Source organism: Leucopleurus acutus (assembly GCF_964270905.1).
Source record: "Leucopleurus acutus genome assembly, chromosome: 19".
Classification (NCBI taxonomy): Eukaryota; Metazoa; Chordata; class Mammalia; order Artiodactyla; family Delphinidae; genus Leucopleurus; species Leucopleurus acutus.
Genome location: NC_139161.1, coordinates 27488185 through 27503587, shown reverse-complemented (window position 1 = coordinate 27503587; position 15403 = coordinate 27488185). Strand labels below are relative to the sequence as shown.

General features: G+C 41.2%; 1 protein-coding gene across 3 annotated transcripts in view; it reads right to left on the bottom strand.

Moving 5' to 3' along the window:
• Positions 1-8798, bottom strand: part of BCAS3 (BCAS3 microtubule associated cell migration factor) — a 574807-nt gene extending 566009 nt beyond the window's left edge. For 2 of the 3 annotated variants that reach the window (XM_082859916.1, XM_082859918.1), the window contains exons 1-3: positions 8671-8798; positions 6871-6958; positions 2420-2474 (exon numbers count right to left, since the gene is read on the bottom strand). In XM_082859916.1, the coding sequence (XP_082716042.1) occupies positions 2420-2474; positions 6871-6941 (126 nt within the window). In that variant the 5' untranslated portion in view covers positions 6942-6958; positions 8671-8798. Of the gene's footprint in view, positions 1-2419; positions 2475-6870; positions 6959-8654 lie in introns of all 3 variants that reach the window. The other variant, XM_082859917.1, reaches the window with a different exon arrangement.
• Positions 8799-15403: the final 6605 nt, after the last annotated feature.

Here is a 15403-nt window from a genome sequence, read left to right as displayed (position 1 = left end):
CACGGGTTCGTGATCCGGTCCGGGAAGATCCCACATGCCGCAGAGCGGCTAGGCCCGTGAGCCATGGCCGCTCAGCCTGCGCATCCGGAGCCTGTGCTCCGCAACGGTAGAGGCCACAACAGTGAGAGGCCTGCATACCGGAAAAAAAAAAAATTAAAAAGCAAAAAATAACATTGTATGAATTGCAAAGCTTCTCTGGCCCTTTACAGAGTCTGCCTCACGGCTACACTAGACCATGAAGCCTTAAGGACAGGCACTGAGTATTCCCCAACTTAAGACAGCACCTGACCAGTAGTGCCTGAATTTTTGCTTTCTTTCCACAGTCACTAGAATGACTTACCTAACATAAATTTCTTAAATGAATATTCTAATTCTTAGATCCGGGACTACAACTTTACTTCTGAAGTGACTTAACTCTGATCCCAGTCTTCACAGTCAACTGCATAGATTATCCCCTTTCTAATGTATAATCCTCATAAAAACTAAGTTAACCTTCTACCTTCTGACATTTTTACCCTATCAGTTTTAGCAGCCCCCTATTTTCAATCTATTGCTCAACCCAGTATTCTTGTTTCTCTAGCAAACTCTCCAACTATTCCCTCAAAGCCTCTGACCGCAGCCTCTCTCCTCCAGCCAACAAAAACTGCTTGCTACGCAGGGTTTCCACTAGCACAAAAGGTGCCTTTGTAAAAATCTGATAAAGGGGCACTCTATAGCAGGCAAATTACCAATATTTTTAAATGCCCCTTCCTTGGAACTAGCCTCACGTCAGGGCTCAGGGCTTAAGAGAAAGGTGCAGTTTGTAGAAGACCAAGTTGGATTTCGGCCCCTGATTGTTCTCTAAGTCTGTACTGTACAGAGTACAAGATTCTCCACAGCCACAGCAACGCTGCTGCCTACCATATCCAGTTGGGCAGTTTCCTTTACCATCAGATTCCCAACCTTGCCATTCATTTCAACTAACGCTACTTCCAATGTCCTTCGGAACTTGACTCCTTCACGCTTTCTTTGCTATGCATTCCCTTAGCAATTACATATTCAGTCTGTACTATCATGTGCAACACTTAGTGATATGTTGCTATTACCTCTGACTGCTTCAAGCCATTTGACTTCCCTTCTCAACCAAGCTCCTCAAGAAAAGAAAGCATTTATTTTTCCTTACATGCCCCACAGACCTTGTCATTGTGGCCTATTTTCATTAAAGTTGACCGAACATAATAAAGGAATACCAAACATGCCTTGATACTTTCCCTTATTTGATGAATACAATTTATTAATACAACTGAAATCTGGATTTTAGACTTTTCTAGGTAGGACCTTCTCATAAAGCTGGGACACTGGATCTATGAATGTTCTTTTTTTTTTTTTTTTTTTTTTTTTGCGGTACGCGGGCCTCTCACTGTTGTGGCCTCTCCCGTTGCGGAGCACAGGCTCCGGACGCGCAGGATCAGCGGCCATGGCTCACGGGCCTAGCTGCTCCGCGGCATGTGGGATCTTCCCAGACCAGGGCACGAACCCGTGTCCTCTGCACCAGCAGGCGGACTCTCAACCACTGCGCCACCAGGGAAGCCCTGAATGTTCTTTTTGAACAGTGCAATTACAGATACCACAGCAGTCTGAACACTGACATCATCACAGGAGAAAACACAGAAACCTTTTCCTTCAGTAGTTCCACTAAACAGTGTTTCCCAAAGATACTGTTTCACAAGAATCACCTGAGATTCTTCCTAGAGACACAAGTTATTGGATGCTACCTTAATTCCCCTGAGTCAAACTCACTGGGAGATGGGCCTGGAAATTATTATTTTTAACAAGTGTGCCAAGCGACACCTATGTTAATTTAAGTCTGAGAGACGGTGCACTAGAGGTGATCCCAGGAGGGTTCCTCTCATTCTTTATTCTCACATTTACATAGAGGGAACAGTAAAGGGCTTACTCTCTTATAAGTTAGAGTAACAAGGCAAGCTATAATTGGCATAAAACTACTGCTCAATGGGAAAGTGATATAGATTTGACCTCAGTGTAGTATTTAGTTAATATAGTATCTAGTTAACCAGATGCCAAGCATATATTGCTTATTTCACTTCCAACAGGCAACATTTAACTAGGACAAGAGAAAGATTTTGGAAAGAGAACCCAAATAGACAGTTCCAAGCCCCATCTCTCAGCTAATATCGCACCTTGATTACTCTTAGTAAAGCAAGGGCTAAGGAATAATAATTATGCCACCGTCAGCACAAAACTAAGGCACATCTAATAATAACAGCAAGTATGGTTCTACCCTACCAACGCTTGGGATGCTAAAACATCAAAAGTCTAAAGTTGGCGATACTGGTGTCAAGTTTAGGGAACAGAATATTTCAGAGCTTCCCTGGCCAACAGTAAAGTCTACTATTTCTGAAACCACACAGACACTTACCTGGGGCACAACATCCTGCAGAAAAGTCACGACACTTTCCATGTAGGACTGCTCCCTGAAAAAGGATGAAATGGATAAAATTTATCATGCCAGCTTAATATGAAACATGGAAAAGCTCTTTCTACAAGCCCTAATAAAGTTATTCATAATACTAAAAAAAAGAAGAAACAACTCTCATCGTCTGATAATTCTGCTAACCTGCTTTCTTAATTTCTTTGTATATGTTATTAAATGCAAATGAGATTTTAAAATTTTTTAACTTTATCTTCTCTTTTCTGTTTTTTTTTTTTTTTTTGGCCGCACCATGGGGCTTGTGGGATCTTAGTTCCCCAGCCAGGGACTGGACCGCCAAGGAATTCCCAAACATTATCTCTTCTTAAAAGTCATGCTCCATTTTTTTTTTAGGGACTTCCCTGGTGGCACAGTGGTTAAGAATCCACCTGCCAATGCAGGGGACACGGGTTTGAGCCCTGGTCTGGGAAGATCCCACATGCCGCAGAGCAACTAAGCCTGTGCGCCAAAACTACTGAGCCTGCGCTCTACAGCCCACGAGCCACAACTACTGAAGCCTGCACGCCTAGAGCCCGTGCTTCAAAACCAGAGAAGCCACTGCAATGAGAAGCACGCGCACCGCAACGAAGAGTATTCTCCACTCGCTGCAACTAGAGAAAAGCCCGCGCGCAGCAATGAAGACCCAACGCAGCCAAAAATAAATTTAAATTTTTAAAAGTAAAATAAAAATAAATAAAAAGTCATGCTCTATTTTTTTAAATTGAAGTACAGTTGATTTCCATTATTGTGTTATTTTCAGGTGTACAGCAAAGTAATTCAGTTATACATTTTTTCGATTCTTTTCCATTATAGGTTATTACCAGATATTAAATATAGTTCCCTGTGCTATACAGTAAATCCATGTTATTTATGTATTTTATATATAGTAGTGTGTATCTGTTAATACCATACTCCTAATTTATCCCTCTCTCTCTCTCTCCTCTTTGGTAACCGTAAGTTTGTTTTCCATGTCTGTGACTCTGTTTCTGTTTTGAAATATAAAAGTTCATTTGTATTATTCTTTAGATTCCACGTATAAGTGATATCATATGACATTTGTCTTTCTCTGCCTGGCTTACTTCACTCAGTATGATAATCTCTAGGTCCATCCATGTTGCTGCAAATAGCAATAATTGATTCTTTTTTATGGCCGCACGCTCTCTTATTTTGATACAGATAGAACTTTTAACTCATATTTGAAAGAGTGCTGACAGAAGACTTGGCTAAAGCAAGACCGTCCTCTTGAGTCAGAGCAGAAGAATGCCCTAGTTAGAGCAAGAAAAACTGTTGCTGATGACTCAGTATTTAGTGACCTTCTCTTTAAACTGGTTAAGAACCTAGTCCCTTACCTGTATCTAGCAAAATGAATCTATATTTTGCTGCAGATGCAGGCATTAGAAGGAGTTATTAAACAGTCTTCACAGAACTTTTGGTGTGGATAAGGTATGGGAAAATATCAAAATGCATAAAGGTGAAGAACTATTAAGGACACTAAGATATTTTAAATGGGAAATATATGGAGATCAGCAAATGGAGGAAAAAAATTTTTCTTCAAAATATATACCAAATCAAATTCATTTCAGAGAAATGTGAAAAATTACATTTGAAGAAAATAATGTGAGTTACCCTAAATCCTATTTTTTAAAAAGGCAATATGCCTTAGATACCTACAAAAACTGAGTAGGCCTTAAAAAAAATTTTTGATTAGGCCTACCTCTCCAACCTCACTTTTCTCCCACTCTTATAACTTACTCTGCTTCAGTCACATGCAACTTCAATTCTTAGACTACACCAAGCTCTTCTTTGAATCAAGACCTTTACACCAGCTTTTTTTCTGCATGGATCCCTTCGCAAATTCTTCCCTGCCTTTTAGATCTCCAGCCTAAGTGTTACCTCCTCAGAGAGGCCTTCCCTGACAGCCTTAAATCATACTCCCTAATGCTGTTCTCTAACATAGCACACCGGGCAATGATCAGAGCGTGTAATTACTTACTGTGTCCTCCACTAGAATGCAAACTCTATTACAGAAAGGAATCCATCTCTCATATTTACCTTGTATCTCCAGAATCTATAAGCCAGTACTTAGCCACAGAATAGATGCTCAAGCATTATTGTTAAAAGAATACTGAATAAATTAAAGAACTTCAAAAAACACTAAAATTATGTATTGCATAACAAAAAGCAATATATGTGGAATACCATATGGTGAGGTAGCATGGAATAGTGCATAAGCACACAGACTCTGGAGACAAACTGCCTGGGTTTGATCCAGGTTTCCCTTCTTGGATGTTACCAAGGAAAACTTTTCTCTCTCTGCTTTGGTTTCCTCATCTGTAAAATGAAGATTACAACAGTACCTAACTCATAGCTAATAATATGCTTAGCCAGTTGCCATGGTCCACAGTTAGCAAAGAAATATATAGCCCTGGGAAATGCAGGAGGGAAAAAAAAGCAAGTATAATGGTGAAATATCATACTATACATATATTTTTTGTTAGTCTGAGAAGGCAATTTTATGTAACATGCTAAACTGCTCAAGGGAAATAATTCAAAATGCTAGAATTCCCTTATTAACACTTTGAAAGACAGAAAGCAAACTTTATCTCCTTAGCCAGGTATTCAAGGGTCTTAATTGTCCACCCCAACCTCCTTTAAATAGGTCACCTTCCCTAGATTCCATTTATGAAAATAGCTTGCCTTTCCCACCTCTGCTTACTCCATTGCCTTTGCCGAAAATGTGCCCTTGATTCTAATTGCCCAAATTGTATTCAGCCGTTAAATTACACGATAAATGTCAGCTTTTTCAAAATTTATTTATTTATTTTTGGCTTCATTGGGTCTTTGTTGCTGTGTGCAGGCTTTCTCTAGTTGCGGCGAGCGGGGGCTACTCTTCGCTGTAGTGCGTGGGCTTCTCGTTGTGGTGGCTTCTCTTGTTGCGGAGCACGGGCTCTAGGCATGCGGACTTCAATATATGTGGCTCACAGGCTCTGGAGCGCAGGCTCAGTGGCTGTGGCGAACGGGCTTAGTTGCTCCACAGCATGTGGGACCTTCCCGGACCAGGGTTCGAACCCATGTCCTCTGCGTTGGCAGGCGGATTCTTAACCACTGCGCCACCAGGGAAGTCCAAATGTTAGCTTCTTAATGAAACCTTTTCAGATCTAAAATACTCCCACTAAAATATTCCCTCCAATCAAAATTTTAAAAAAATAATAAGGACTTCCCTGGTGGCGCAGTGGTTAAGAATCCGCCTGCCAATGCAGGGGACGTGGGTTCGAGCCCTGGTCCAGAAAAATCCCACATGCCATGGAGCAACTAAGCCCGTGAACCACAACTACCGAGCCCATGTGCCACAACTACTGAAGCCCGCGCGCCTAGAGCCCATGCTCCGCAAAAGAGAAGCCACACAATGAGAAGCCCACGCACCGCAACGAAGAGTAGCTCCCGCTAACCACAACTAGAGAAAGCCTGCACATAGCAAAGACGACCCAACGCAGCCATAAATAAATAAAATTTTTAAATAAATAAATAATTTAAAAACACAAAATATTCCCTCTAAATTCCCATGTTGTTTTGCTGGCATCTTTTTTATTCATTAGAGTGCTTGCAAGTATACACAGCTTAAAACTACATTAGGGACTTCCCTGGCGGTCCAGTGGTTAAGAATCCGCCTTCCAATGCAGGAGACGCCAGTTCGATCCCTGGTCAGGGAACTGAGATCCCACATGCCGTGGGACAACTAAGCCCGTGTGCACTCTAGAGCCCGCATGCCACAACTAGAGAGAAGCCCCCACACCACAACAAAGATCCCATGTTCCGCAATTAAGACCCGATACAGCCAAAGAAAAAAAGAAAAAAAAACTACATTAGATTATAAGCTACTGCAAAGTATAGCCATGCTTTGTCAAAAAAATGCTTAAAATATAGAAATGTACTCTTTATGACATTCACTTTGAAACTTTCTGACTGAGACCTAGAGTGATACATCACAATCTAAAAAACATATACATACATATGAATGCATATTATCTATGTGCGTGTCAGAACACAATACTAACTCCCAACTATATTTTCTACTATATTCTATTTCATTTTTTGAATAATGGTCTTGATCCACTAAACTGATTTAATGACACTAATTGTTAAACCTGAGGTTTGAAAAAGCAGTACTCAAGGACAAAATACAGTGCTTTTCAAGTACTCTATAAATGTGCTAAATACATCAAACTGACCCTCCAATTATTGCTTTTATTTGGCCTTGGCAACGATGTTTATCATCGTGTAAAGCCAAAATTAAACAGATTTTACAAAAGTAAGTACTGCTTAGAAAGGAAACCTAAATGTTAGTTACTATTCTGAGTAATCTTTCCTTTACCTATCAGGCTTATCTGAAATTTGCTTACGTGACAGCCTGAGGGCGAACCACGACTCCACCAGTACAACGACTGGGTCTTCTGGGGGAATCTGTAGCCATTGCTTCATTCACAAAACCTGTTTCCAGAACAAAAAGACAGAAAATAATGGATCATTATTGTTGGGGGACGGGAGAAAGATACATGGTTGCTCACTAGAGATCCCTTGTCACAAATACCTAAATGTTAGGTCCTAAAATGTAGGAAAATTTCCCAGCAATTCCTATTACACCTAAAAGAGGGGAGTGCAGAAGAGGAAGAAGTAGATAAAAGATTTTTCAAACTACTATGAGGTTTTCTTATTTGGACCAAGGCTCAGAACCACAAAACTAGTTAAGACCCTTGCAGGACCCTCTGACCTACTGCTTTTTTATTGTTTTTGTTTGTTTATTTATTTTTGGCTGTGTTGGGTCTTCGTTGCTGCACTCGGCTTTCTCTAGTTGTGGCGAGCAGGGGCTACTCTTCACTACGGTGCACAGGCCTCTCATTGCGGTGGCTTCTCTTCTCCATGTTGCAGAGCACGGGCTCTAGGTGCGTGGGCTTCAGTAGTTGTGGCACACGGGCTCAGTAGTTGTGGCTTGAGGGATCTAGAACATAGGCTCAGTAGTTGTGCAGCACGGGCTTAGTTGCTCCGCGGCATGTGGGATCTTCCCGGACCAGGGCTCGAACCTGTGTCCCCTGCCTTGGCAGGTGGATTCTTAACCACTGCACCACCAAGGAAGTCCCTGATCTACTATTAACATAAACTAGGAAGGGATGGAAAGTCTAGCACAGGATCACTTTATAAAAACAAATATGCTAACTTTGTGAGCCAAAATTAAAGAATTTACTGAAATCTTATATTGAGATAATAAAAATATACATGGTATAATATTTTAAGACCAAATGGAACAGTGAGGTACTACCTTCCAACTAAGAGTGTTGGGAAAATAGGAGTAAAATGGCCTACGTATCCTGATGGATGTTAACTAGTCTTATTGTGGTGATATTTTGCAGTATATACAAATATCGAATCATTATGTTGTACACCTGAAACTCATGTAATTTATATGTCAAATATATATATATATTTTTTAAAAAGACTGCAGTCACAATTTAACAAGACTATCAAAATCATATTTGTAACCTCATTTGTAATCATATTTGTAACCTCTGCTATTGTAACCTAATCACCAGAGTCTAAATAAGTAATAAAAACATATATGACATTAGAAGCCCTTCCAGTCTCATCACTGAATCCTGATCCTTGAATGTCTAATAAGCATCTGAATCACTGGGGAGGTTTTAAAAGCATGGACTGTATGTGGTTAAGGTTAAAAGAGACAGCAATATTAAAGATCTCTTACACGGCTCAGGAAAGCCCACAGCCTGGAACTAATCTTGAAAGCCCTTAAAACCATCTCTTCTAAGCAGGGAGCATTCTATCACCTTATTTGAAAACTCGCAAACTGATGAGTCCCATCTGCTACAACCAAAACACCCTGTGCCCCAACTAGCCCAGGTACCCCTTCCTCAGTGGGTATCTTCACCTCCAGCCCCTGAGCCCTCTCATTTCCATTCCACCCTTTATTTCTCGAAACACAGGCTCCCAAGAACTGTCTTTAAGGGCCCTGTCTCCTGAGGACGACCCTCGCCAGCCCCTCAGGCCCCACTCTCCTGAAAGACATCAGCACGGCGTTACCCATTTCACCTCCAACGCTGAGCCACCGCTGTCCCCGGCCGCCCTCTGGCCCCTTGCCCTTCCTCCCCTCCCCCTCCGATTTCCACAGCTCTACCTCGTCGAATTCCTACCAGCCAAGCCCTCTCCCCTCACGCTGCTCGTCCCACGTCCTCGCCAAGCCTCCTCAAAGCCGCAGAACCACCAGCCCTCTCACCGGCCGCGCCGCCGGTAAACGCTGCTCTACAGCTCAAGACTCACTGTTTGGAGTCTCCCCTCGTGATTGACGGTTACCACTTCCTACCACGCCTCAGCGGAACTACCTTTCTAGCCAATCCCAGAAGCAAACTGGCCGCGGCTGGGCACCGCCCTTAGAGGTCAGCTTCGCCAACCAGCAAGTAGCAAAGAGGCGGACCCGCCTCCTGAAGTGATCCAATCCGCTGGGGCTCGAGGGAAAACACAACAGTATGTGAGTGCGGGTGAAGCCGGGGTGTAAGGTTCGGTTGCGAACGCAGGCAGGTAGGGAGGAGTTACAAACATGTCTGTTTTCCTTTGGACACAGCACCTTCGTGGCCTTGTCAAAAAGCATCATGCCGCAGAAGCCTGTGCACGTCACTTGGGTGTCTCAGGCTGGGAGTCGTACCTCACGGGGACCGGTCTGTTTACATCGAATTCTCGCGACAGCTGGTTCGAAGCTCAACGCACGTGGACATGGCAGCTGCCAATCACTTTTAGCTGGCCAGTCAACCATCCCGAACGCGCCTTCTGCCCCGCCCTTTTCAATGTGTTTACCTTCCGGGAGCTTAGGCTGGCTGACGCTGATGGGCTGCCCTGCAGCCAGGGTGGTGATCTGAATGACCGGTACGGCTTGTATTGTTTTCAATTTGACCTGGGTTTGTGGACCACACCTGACTCCTTCCTAACTGTTTACACTTCCCGTAAGGAACATATTGAGATCGCCCTGGTGTCATTCCGTCGGTTACATTTCTTACATAATAATATTTATTGTTCTATCGAAGGAACGCTCAACACAGACTTAAGCACTTCATAAGTACTATCAAATTTAATACTCTTGACAATCCCATGAAAATATGGCTTATTAATAGGCATGGGGTTTGTAACAAAGTGGCTGATACAGCAGTAAAAACTTTTAAAAGGTTTTAGCACTGTGAAGGAGGGAAAAGTTTAGTAGAGAAAATACCTCACCAGAAGTATGCAGTTAATCAGGTGCTGGACAGATGGATGATGATATAGATGTAGATATAGCCAAGAAACCACCCATTTGCTTGTGATGCTCAATTAGTGCCAATAAAAAGGACACCCAAAATAATATTTATCAGGCTAATGTTTGGACATTCATGTTCTTTCACTACACAAATTCCCAGCACTGTCGTCCTTTTAAGATTTGCTTCCTACATTAAACCCAGTAATGAAAGAATCTTTCCAGTATTTTGAATTCCCTTTGTTCTTATTGCTTTCACTGGCTTACTTCCTTGTTGTCTTTGAAATGTTTTTTGGTTATTTCTCTAATACATGTCTCATTTTCTCCCACTAGAAAGTTAAACTCCTCCTAGGCATTAATAGACTAAGGCTTTCATGTTGTTGAATCCCCCTTTATACCTAACTACCCTGAACACAACAGATATTTCAAACTTCAGACTTACTTGAATTAAATAATTATTACTCTCATGTTGTCCCTGACCCAGAGCAGGAATAAAGAGAAAATCCAGAGGAGACCAATAGGTAATACTCACAAGCGGGATAACCAGCATTTGTATAAGGTTTTTCAGTTTAAATAGCTGTTTTACATGCATTGTTAAATTCCATAACTCACTATTCCTCTACAAAGTTGTGGAAGAAACAAGAAAACAAAAATCATAAACACAAATTCATTCATTCAATAAATATTTGAATGCCTACTAAGTGTCAGGCATGTTCTAGGCTCTGGAGATACAGCAATAAACAAATCAACCAATGTACTTGTCCTCAGCCAGAGAATTTGCATTCTGGTGGAAAGACAGAAATAAACACACAAACAGAGAAATTCAAGGAGTGTAAAATGGTATGGGAAAAAAAATAAGCCAAATAAACAGAGGTCAGAGCTCGCTTATTTTAGGTAATGTGGTCAGGGAAGGCCTCTCAGGAGATGGCACTTGAGCAAAGACTTCAATGAAGTAGTAAGAAAGCTGCTCTGAGGGAAAAGCAGTCAGGATAAAAGAAACAACAGGTACAAAGGCCTTAAGAAAGGAATGAATTTTGAAGAAGAATGAGAAAAACATTGTTGTTAAAGTGAATTAAATAGAAAATGATAGCAAACTAGTTAGGAGAGGTAAGCAGTGGCCAAATGGAGTATAGTGTATAGAATTATAAGGAGTTTTAGTTTTATTCTAGGGTGGGACTCTATTGGAGGACTTTCAGCTAGGAAGTGTCATGATCATACTTATATTTCTAAAAGATCGTTCTATCTACTAAACAGAGAATAAACTGTCATTAGGGAGGGGACAAGAGTGGAAACAGTGGGTCAAGTAGGGAGGCTATTTCACTAGACCAGATGGGAGAGCTGTCTAGAACTGGGCCTAGAAGTGAAGCAGCAGAGGTGAAAAGTAATCACTTTCAGAATATTTTGGAAGACAGAACTAAAAGAACTTGGTAATGGGTTGGATGTGGGATAGAAGGAAATGAGAGAATCAGGGACGATGCCTGTGCTTTGGGCTTGAACAACTGAGTGATGACGTTTACAGATAGGATGAACCCTGTTGAAGTTATACATTTTTTAGTGGGGATGAATTTCTGTGCCCTGGTTTCATCCTTTGTAAATTGTAAAAAAAAAAAATTATTAGCCTGATAGGATTTTTTTATTAATATGATGTTTTGATAGGAGGTTGTGTTTTATTTTATGTTTATTTTATTTATTTATTTGGCCACATCATGGCATGCAGGATCTTAGTTCCAGACCAGCCATCGAACCTGTGCCCCCTGCAGTGGAAGCACAGAGACCCAACAACTGGACCCACCAGGGAATTCCCAGGATTTTAAAAAATTAATTTATTTGCTTATTTATGGCTGCATTGTGTCTCTGTTGCTGTGCAAGGGTTTTCTCTAGTTGTGGTGAGTGGGGGCTGCTCTTCATTGCGGTGCACAGGCTTCTCGTTGCTGTGGCTTCTCTTGTTGCAGAGCACGGGCTCTAGGCGCGTGGGCTTCAGTAGTTGCGGCACGTGGGCTCAGTAGTTGTGGCTCACGGGCTCTAGAGCACAGGCTCAGGAGCTGTGTCACATAGGTTTAGTTGCTCCACAGCATGTGGGATCTTTCCGGACCAGGGCTCGAACCCATGTCCCCTGCATTGGCAGGCAGACTCTTAACCACTGCACCACCAGGGAAGTCCCAGCAGGATTTTTTTTTTAAGTTTTAAAATTTTGCAAAGTTTAATGTTGGTACTGTTTCTTTCCATATCAGTTGGTACAATTTACATCATATTTTATACTATTTAATCTTTGCAAAGACATCATATACACAAAGATACAAATTCGATAACTGAAAAATATGGAATGTTTCATGAATTCGCATGTAATCCTGTGCAAGGGCCATGCTAATCTTCTCTGTGTCATTCCAATTTTAGTATATGTGCTGCCAAAGTGAGCACAAGCCTCACAATTCCACAAGTGGGATTCTTATGAGGTGTAAATAAATGTAAACTTCTCAGAACCAGTTAGAAATTTATACAAATTAACTCGTTGTAATTACTAACTTGCCAGTCTTACCAGGTTGAGAAGTTCCGAACATTAGGACCTGCTTTCCTTTCTTATCGAAGTTTTCCTGCCAGAACACCATATGTCATTACTTGCCTTGAGTTGGAAAACAGTTTGCATTCACATCTGTAAATGTATTCATCCTCTTAACTTATGTAAGGTTTTTGCACACAATTCTCAATTCTTGAAGAGATAACAACAGATTTTGGTTTTCTACTGTCATGTGAGAATATTAGGCCCCAGCAGTGTGCCATTGTGAGGAAGTAAAAGTGCTGCAGTAAACCGAAAAACAAAACAAAAAAAACCCAGCTATACTCCGTTTTTTCTCCACAAAGATGGTGTTCGATTCTCTCATCAGCCTTCAAATAGAGAGAAAATAGAATTTGTGGTGATCATGTTTTGAATGGACGTGAATTGTGGGTGCTTTGTCCATATTGCCAGCTGATGAGTCACTTCAGATTATTGGGACGCGGGGAAACGTTTCACAATCTGTTCTTGGGATTGAGCAATCCCAGCTAGGAAACTCATTTTCAGTATATAAGAAAGTAAACTTCAAGCTAGAGTCCTTTTTCTTCCAGTTGCTATAATGGCCCATTGTAATAAATCACTGATTACTAAAACTGCCTCTCCGGTGGCCATGCAAATCAAAAACAAAAGTTCCCAGTTCCCAGAGATTTGTCAGAGAACTATCCAAATGTCAAGGTCAGTTTATACTTTCTCCCCTCTTTTTGTTTGGTAGGATTAGGATTCTCTTTTCAGCCTCAAACAAGCCATTGCCTCACTTGTTTTGGCCACCAAAAACACTTGGACAAGAATCACATGATTTAAGCAGTGGTGAAATAATCTGATTTCACATAGAGCTATGGTGAACATTAATATTTTAATTGTCAGTCAAGCATAAGGAAAAACAAAGAGGGAATTCCCTGGTGGTCCAGTGGTTAGGACTCTACACTTTCACTGCTGAGGGCAGGGGTTCAATCACTGGTGGGGGAACTAAGATCCTGCAGGCCGCGCCAAAAAAAAAAAGGAAAACAGGTAAAAAAATCATCATCAAGTGTAAGTTCATCAGTTGTTCAATGGTATCACTCTGGTTGGGGATGTTGTAGCAAGGGTGATTGTACGTGTGTTAAGGCAGGCCGTATATGGGAAATCTGTACCTTCTGCTCTAATTTTGCTGTGAACCTGAAACTGCTCTAGAAAATGTCTATTAAAAAATTACATTTCTCTAAAGTCCTCTAATTGTGAGGTAAAAATACATTAATTACTCACTCCATGGACATTCTCTCGTGCATTCATCAGGCTGAAACTTTTGAACACTACCATTTGTGGTAATCGCCTAAAAATTATAATTCTAAACTTCAGAATTGCAAAACCAACATAATCCAAGGTTATATAACCTCACATCTCTTTAATTACAACGCCTGCCATTTGTCTGCCCTGCATATTACTAGATAACTGTGGTTTCTGAAACACCATTTCCCACATTTCTATTTGAAATTCTAAGTATTTGTTTACTATCTTGGGTCCCTTCACCCCAACCCACAGATCTCTTTAGCCCACTCTGCTCATTCTCAGGCCCAGCAAACTTTCTGAAAATACAGTGATAATTTTTTTTGCTTTGTTATTCTCTTGAAACTAGTATTTATAAAGTGGCCATGTAATTTGTCATCCTGCCTAGGAAACCTTCATGGAATGAGGCTCTATTAATAATTAAACCAAAAAAATAAGGTAAAGTAGGACTGTCCCCTGCAAACCATGAAGTACGGTTACCCTTTATCTTTGACACATTAGTACTACTTTGTAACTGTTTTGTGCATGATTATATATTTCTGCATGATTATAAGTCTATTGTCTATTTAGCTAAAATGTAAACTCTTTGACAGAAGTGATTATTTGTTACATTTCTATTCTCCATAAGACTCTGCTCACTAACAGGAAAAATTTCATGTCAGAACCCCAGTAATTTATCCTACAATTTGGAGCTGGTATTTATAATTAAAGATACCAGAAAGTAAAACTATTAACAAAGACCAAAAATTAGTTTCATCAACTGTTTTAATGATGGCCATGGCATAATTTATCTTCCCCTCATATACGTAAACCTGGATAAAGATTGCTTTAAATCAGTGAAAACTGAATATGTAGTAACAGTTTTGAGAAGCTAAAATTTTAATATTAGGAAACATTTATAAACATTTATTTAGCACTATATACCTGCCATTGTAGTAGCATTATCTGCATTTTACAGGTGGGGACCAAAACTCAAAGATGTTAAGCCATTTAGTCCCAAGTTCAGGCAAAGTGACAGAAGTGCATGGTTCCTGAAGCCTCAGCTTTCTGCCTGAAAAAGAAGAACCCCAAAGAAAGGGAAGGTACCATGGAGACTGTAGAGAGGGAGGAGCTCAGGAAAGCGACCCCACTGAGGTGGGGTGAATGAATGAATCTGATCCTAATCAGCATATTAAAGACTTTGAGAACTTAACTGGCAGATAGATCACTGCCCAGGTCCCCAACTAGCTACTGGGTGATGAACACATGGGACAGATCAAATTACACAATGGCAAAGGATTTGGAAAATGAACTGATATTGAAACCACAGACCACAGAAGGTGTGTTGGAATATGTGGCATTGAGACAGGAAGGGGGCAGGGCACAACCTTTTAAAGAATGACAGCCATTGAGGATGTGACATAAACTGGTTACCACAAACTAGGTCCAAGATGGCAGATGATTGACTTCCGCTAAAACTTGAGCCTCAGTATATGCTCAATGTAATACGTCAGCAAGCTAAACGACACACCCACAGGTGCCATGACAGTTCCAAGGCCCACCATAAAAGGCCAAAAAATGGGCGGTGGCCCAATTCCTGGAAATTCCCGCCCCTTCCCCAAAATAGTTGGAATAATCCTCCCACTCATTAGCCTATGAAATTACCCACCACTATAAAACCTGACAACCCCATATCCTTAAGCCTCTGGCCTTCTGAGATGACCCACATTCAGTGTGTATCTCCCTGCGTAAGCCTTCTTTCACTTTATTATGGCTCGCTCTTGAATTATTTCCTGCACAAAGCCAAGAACCCACACTCAGCAGCCGTCCCAGGGACTTGCCTGAGACCTGG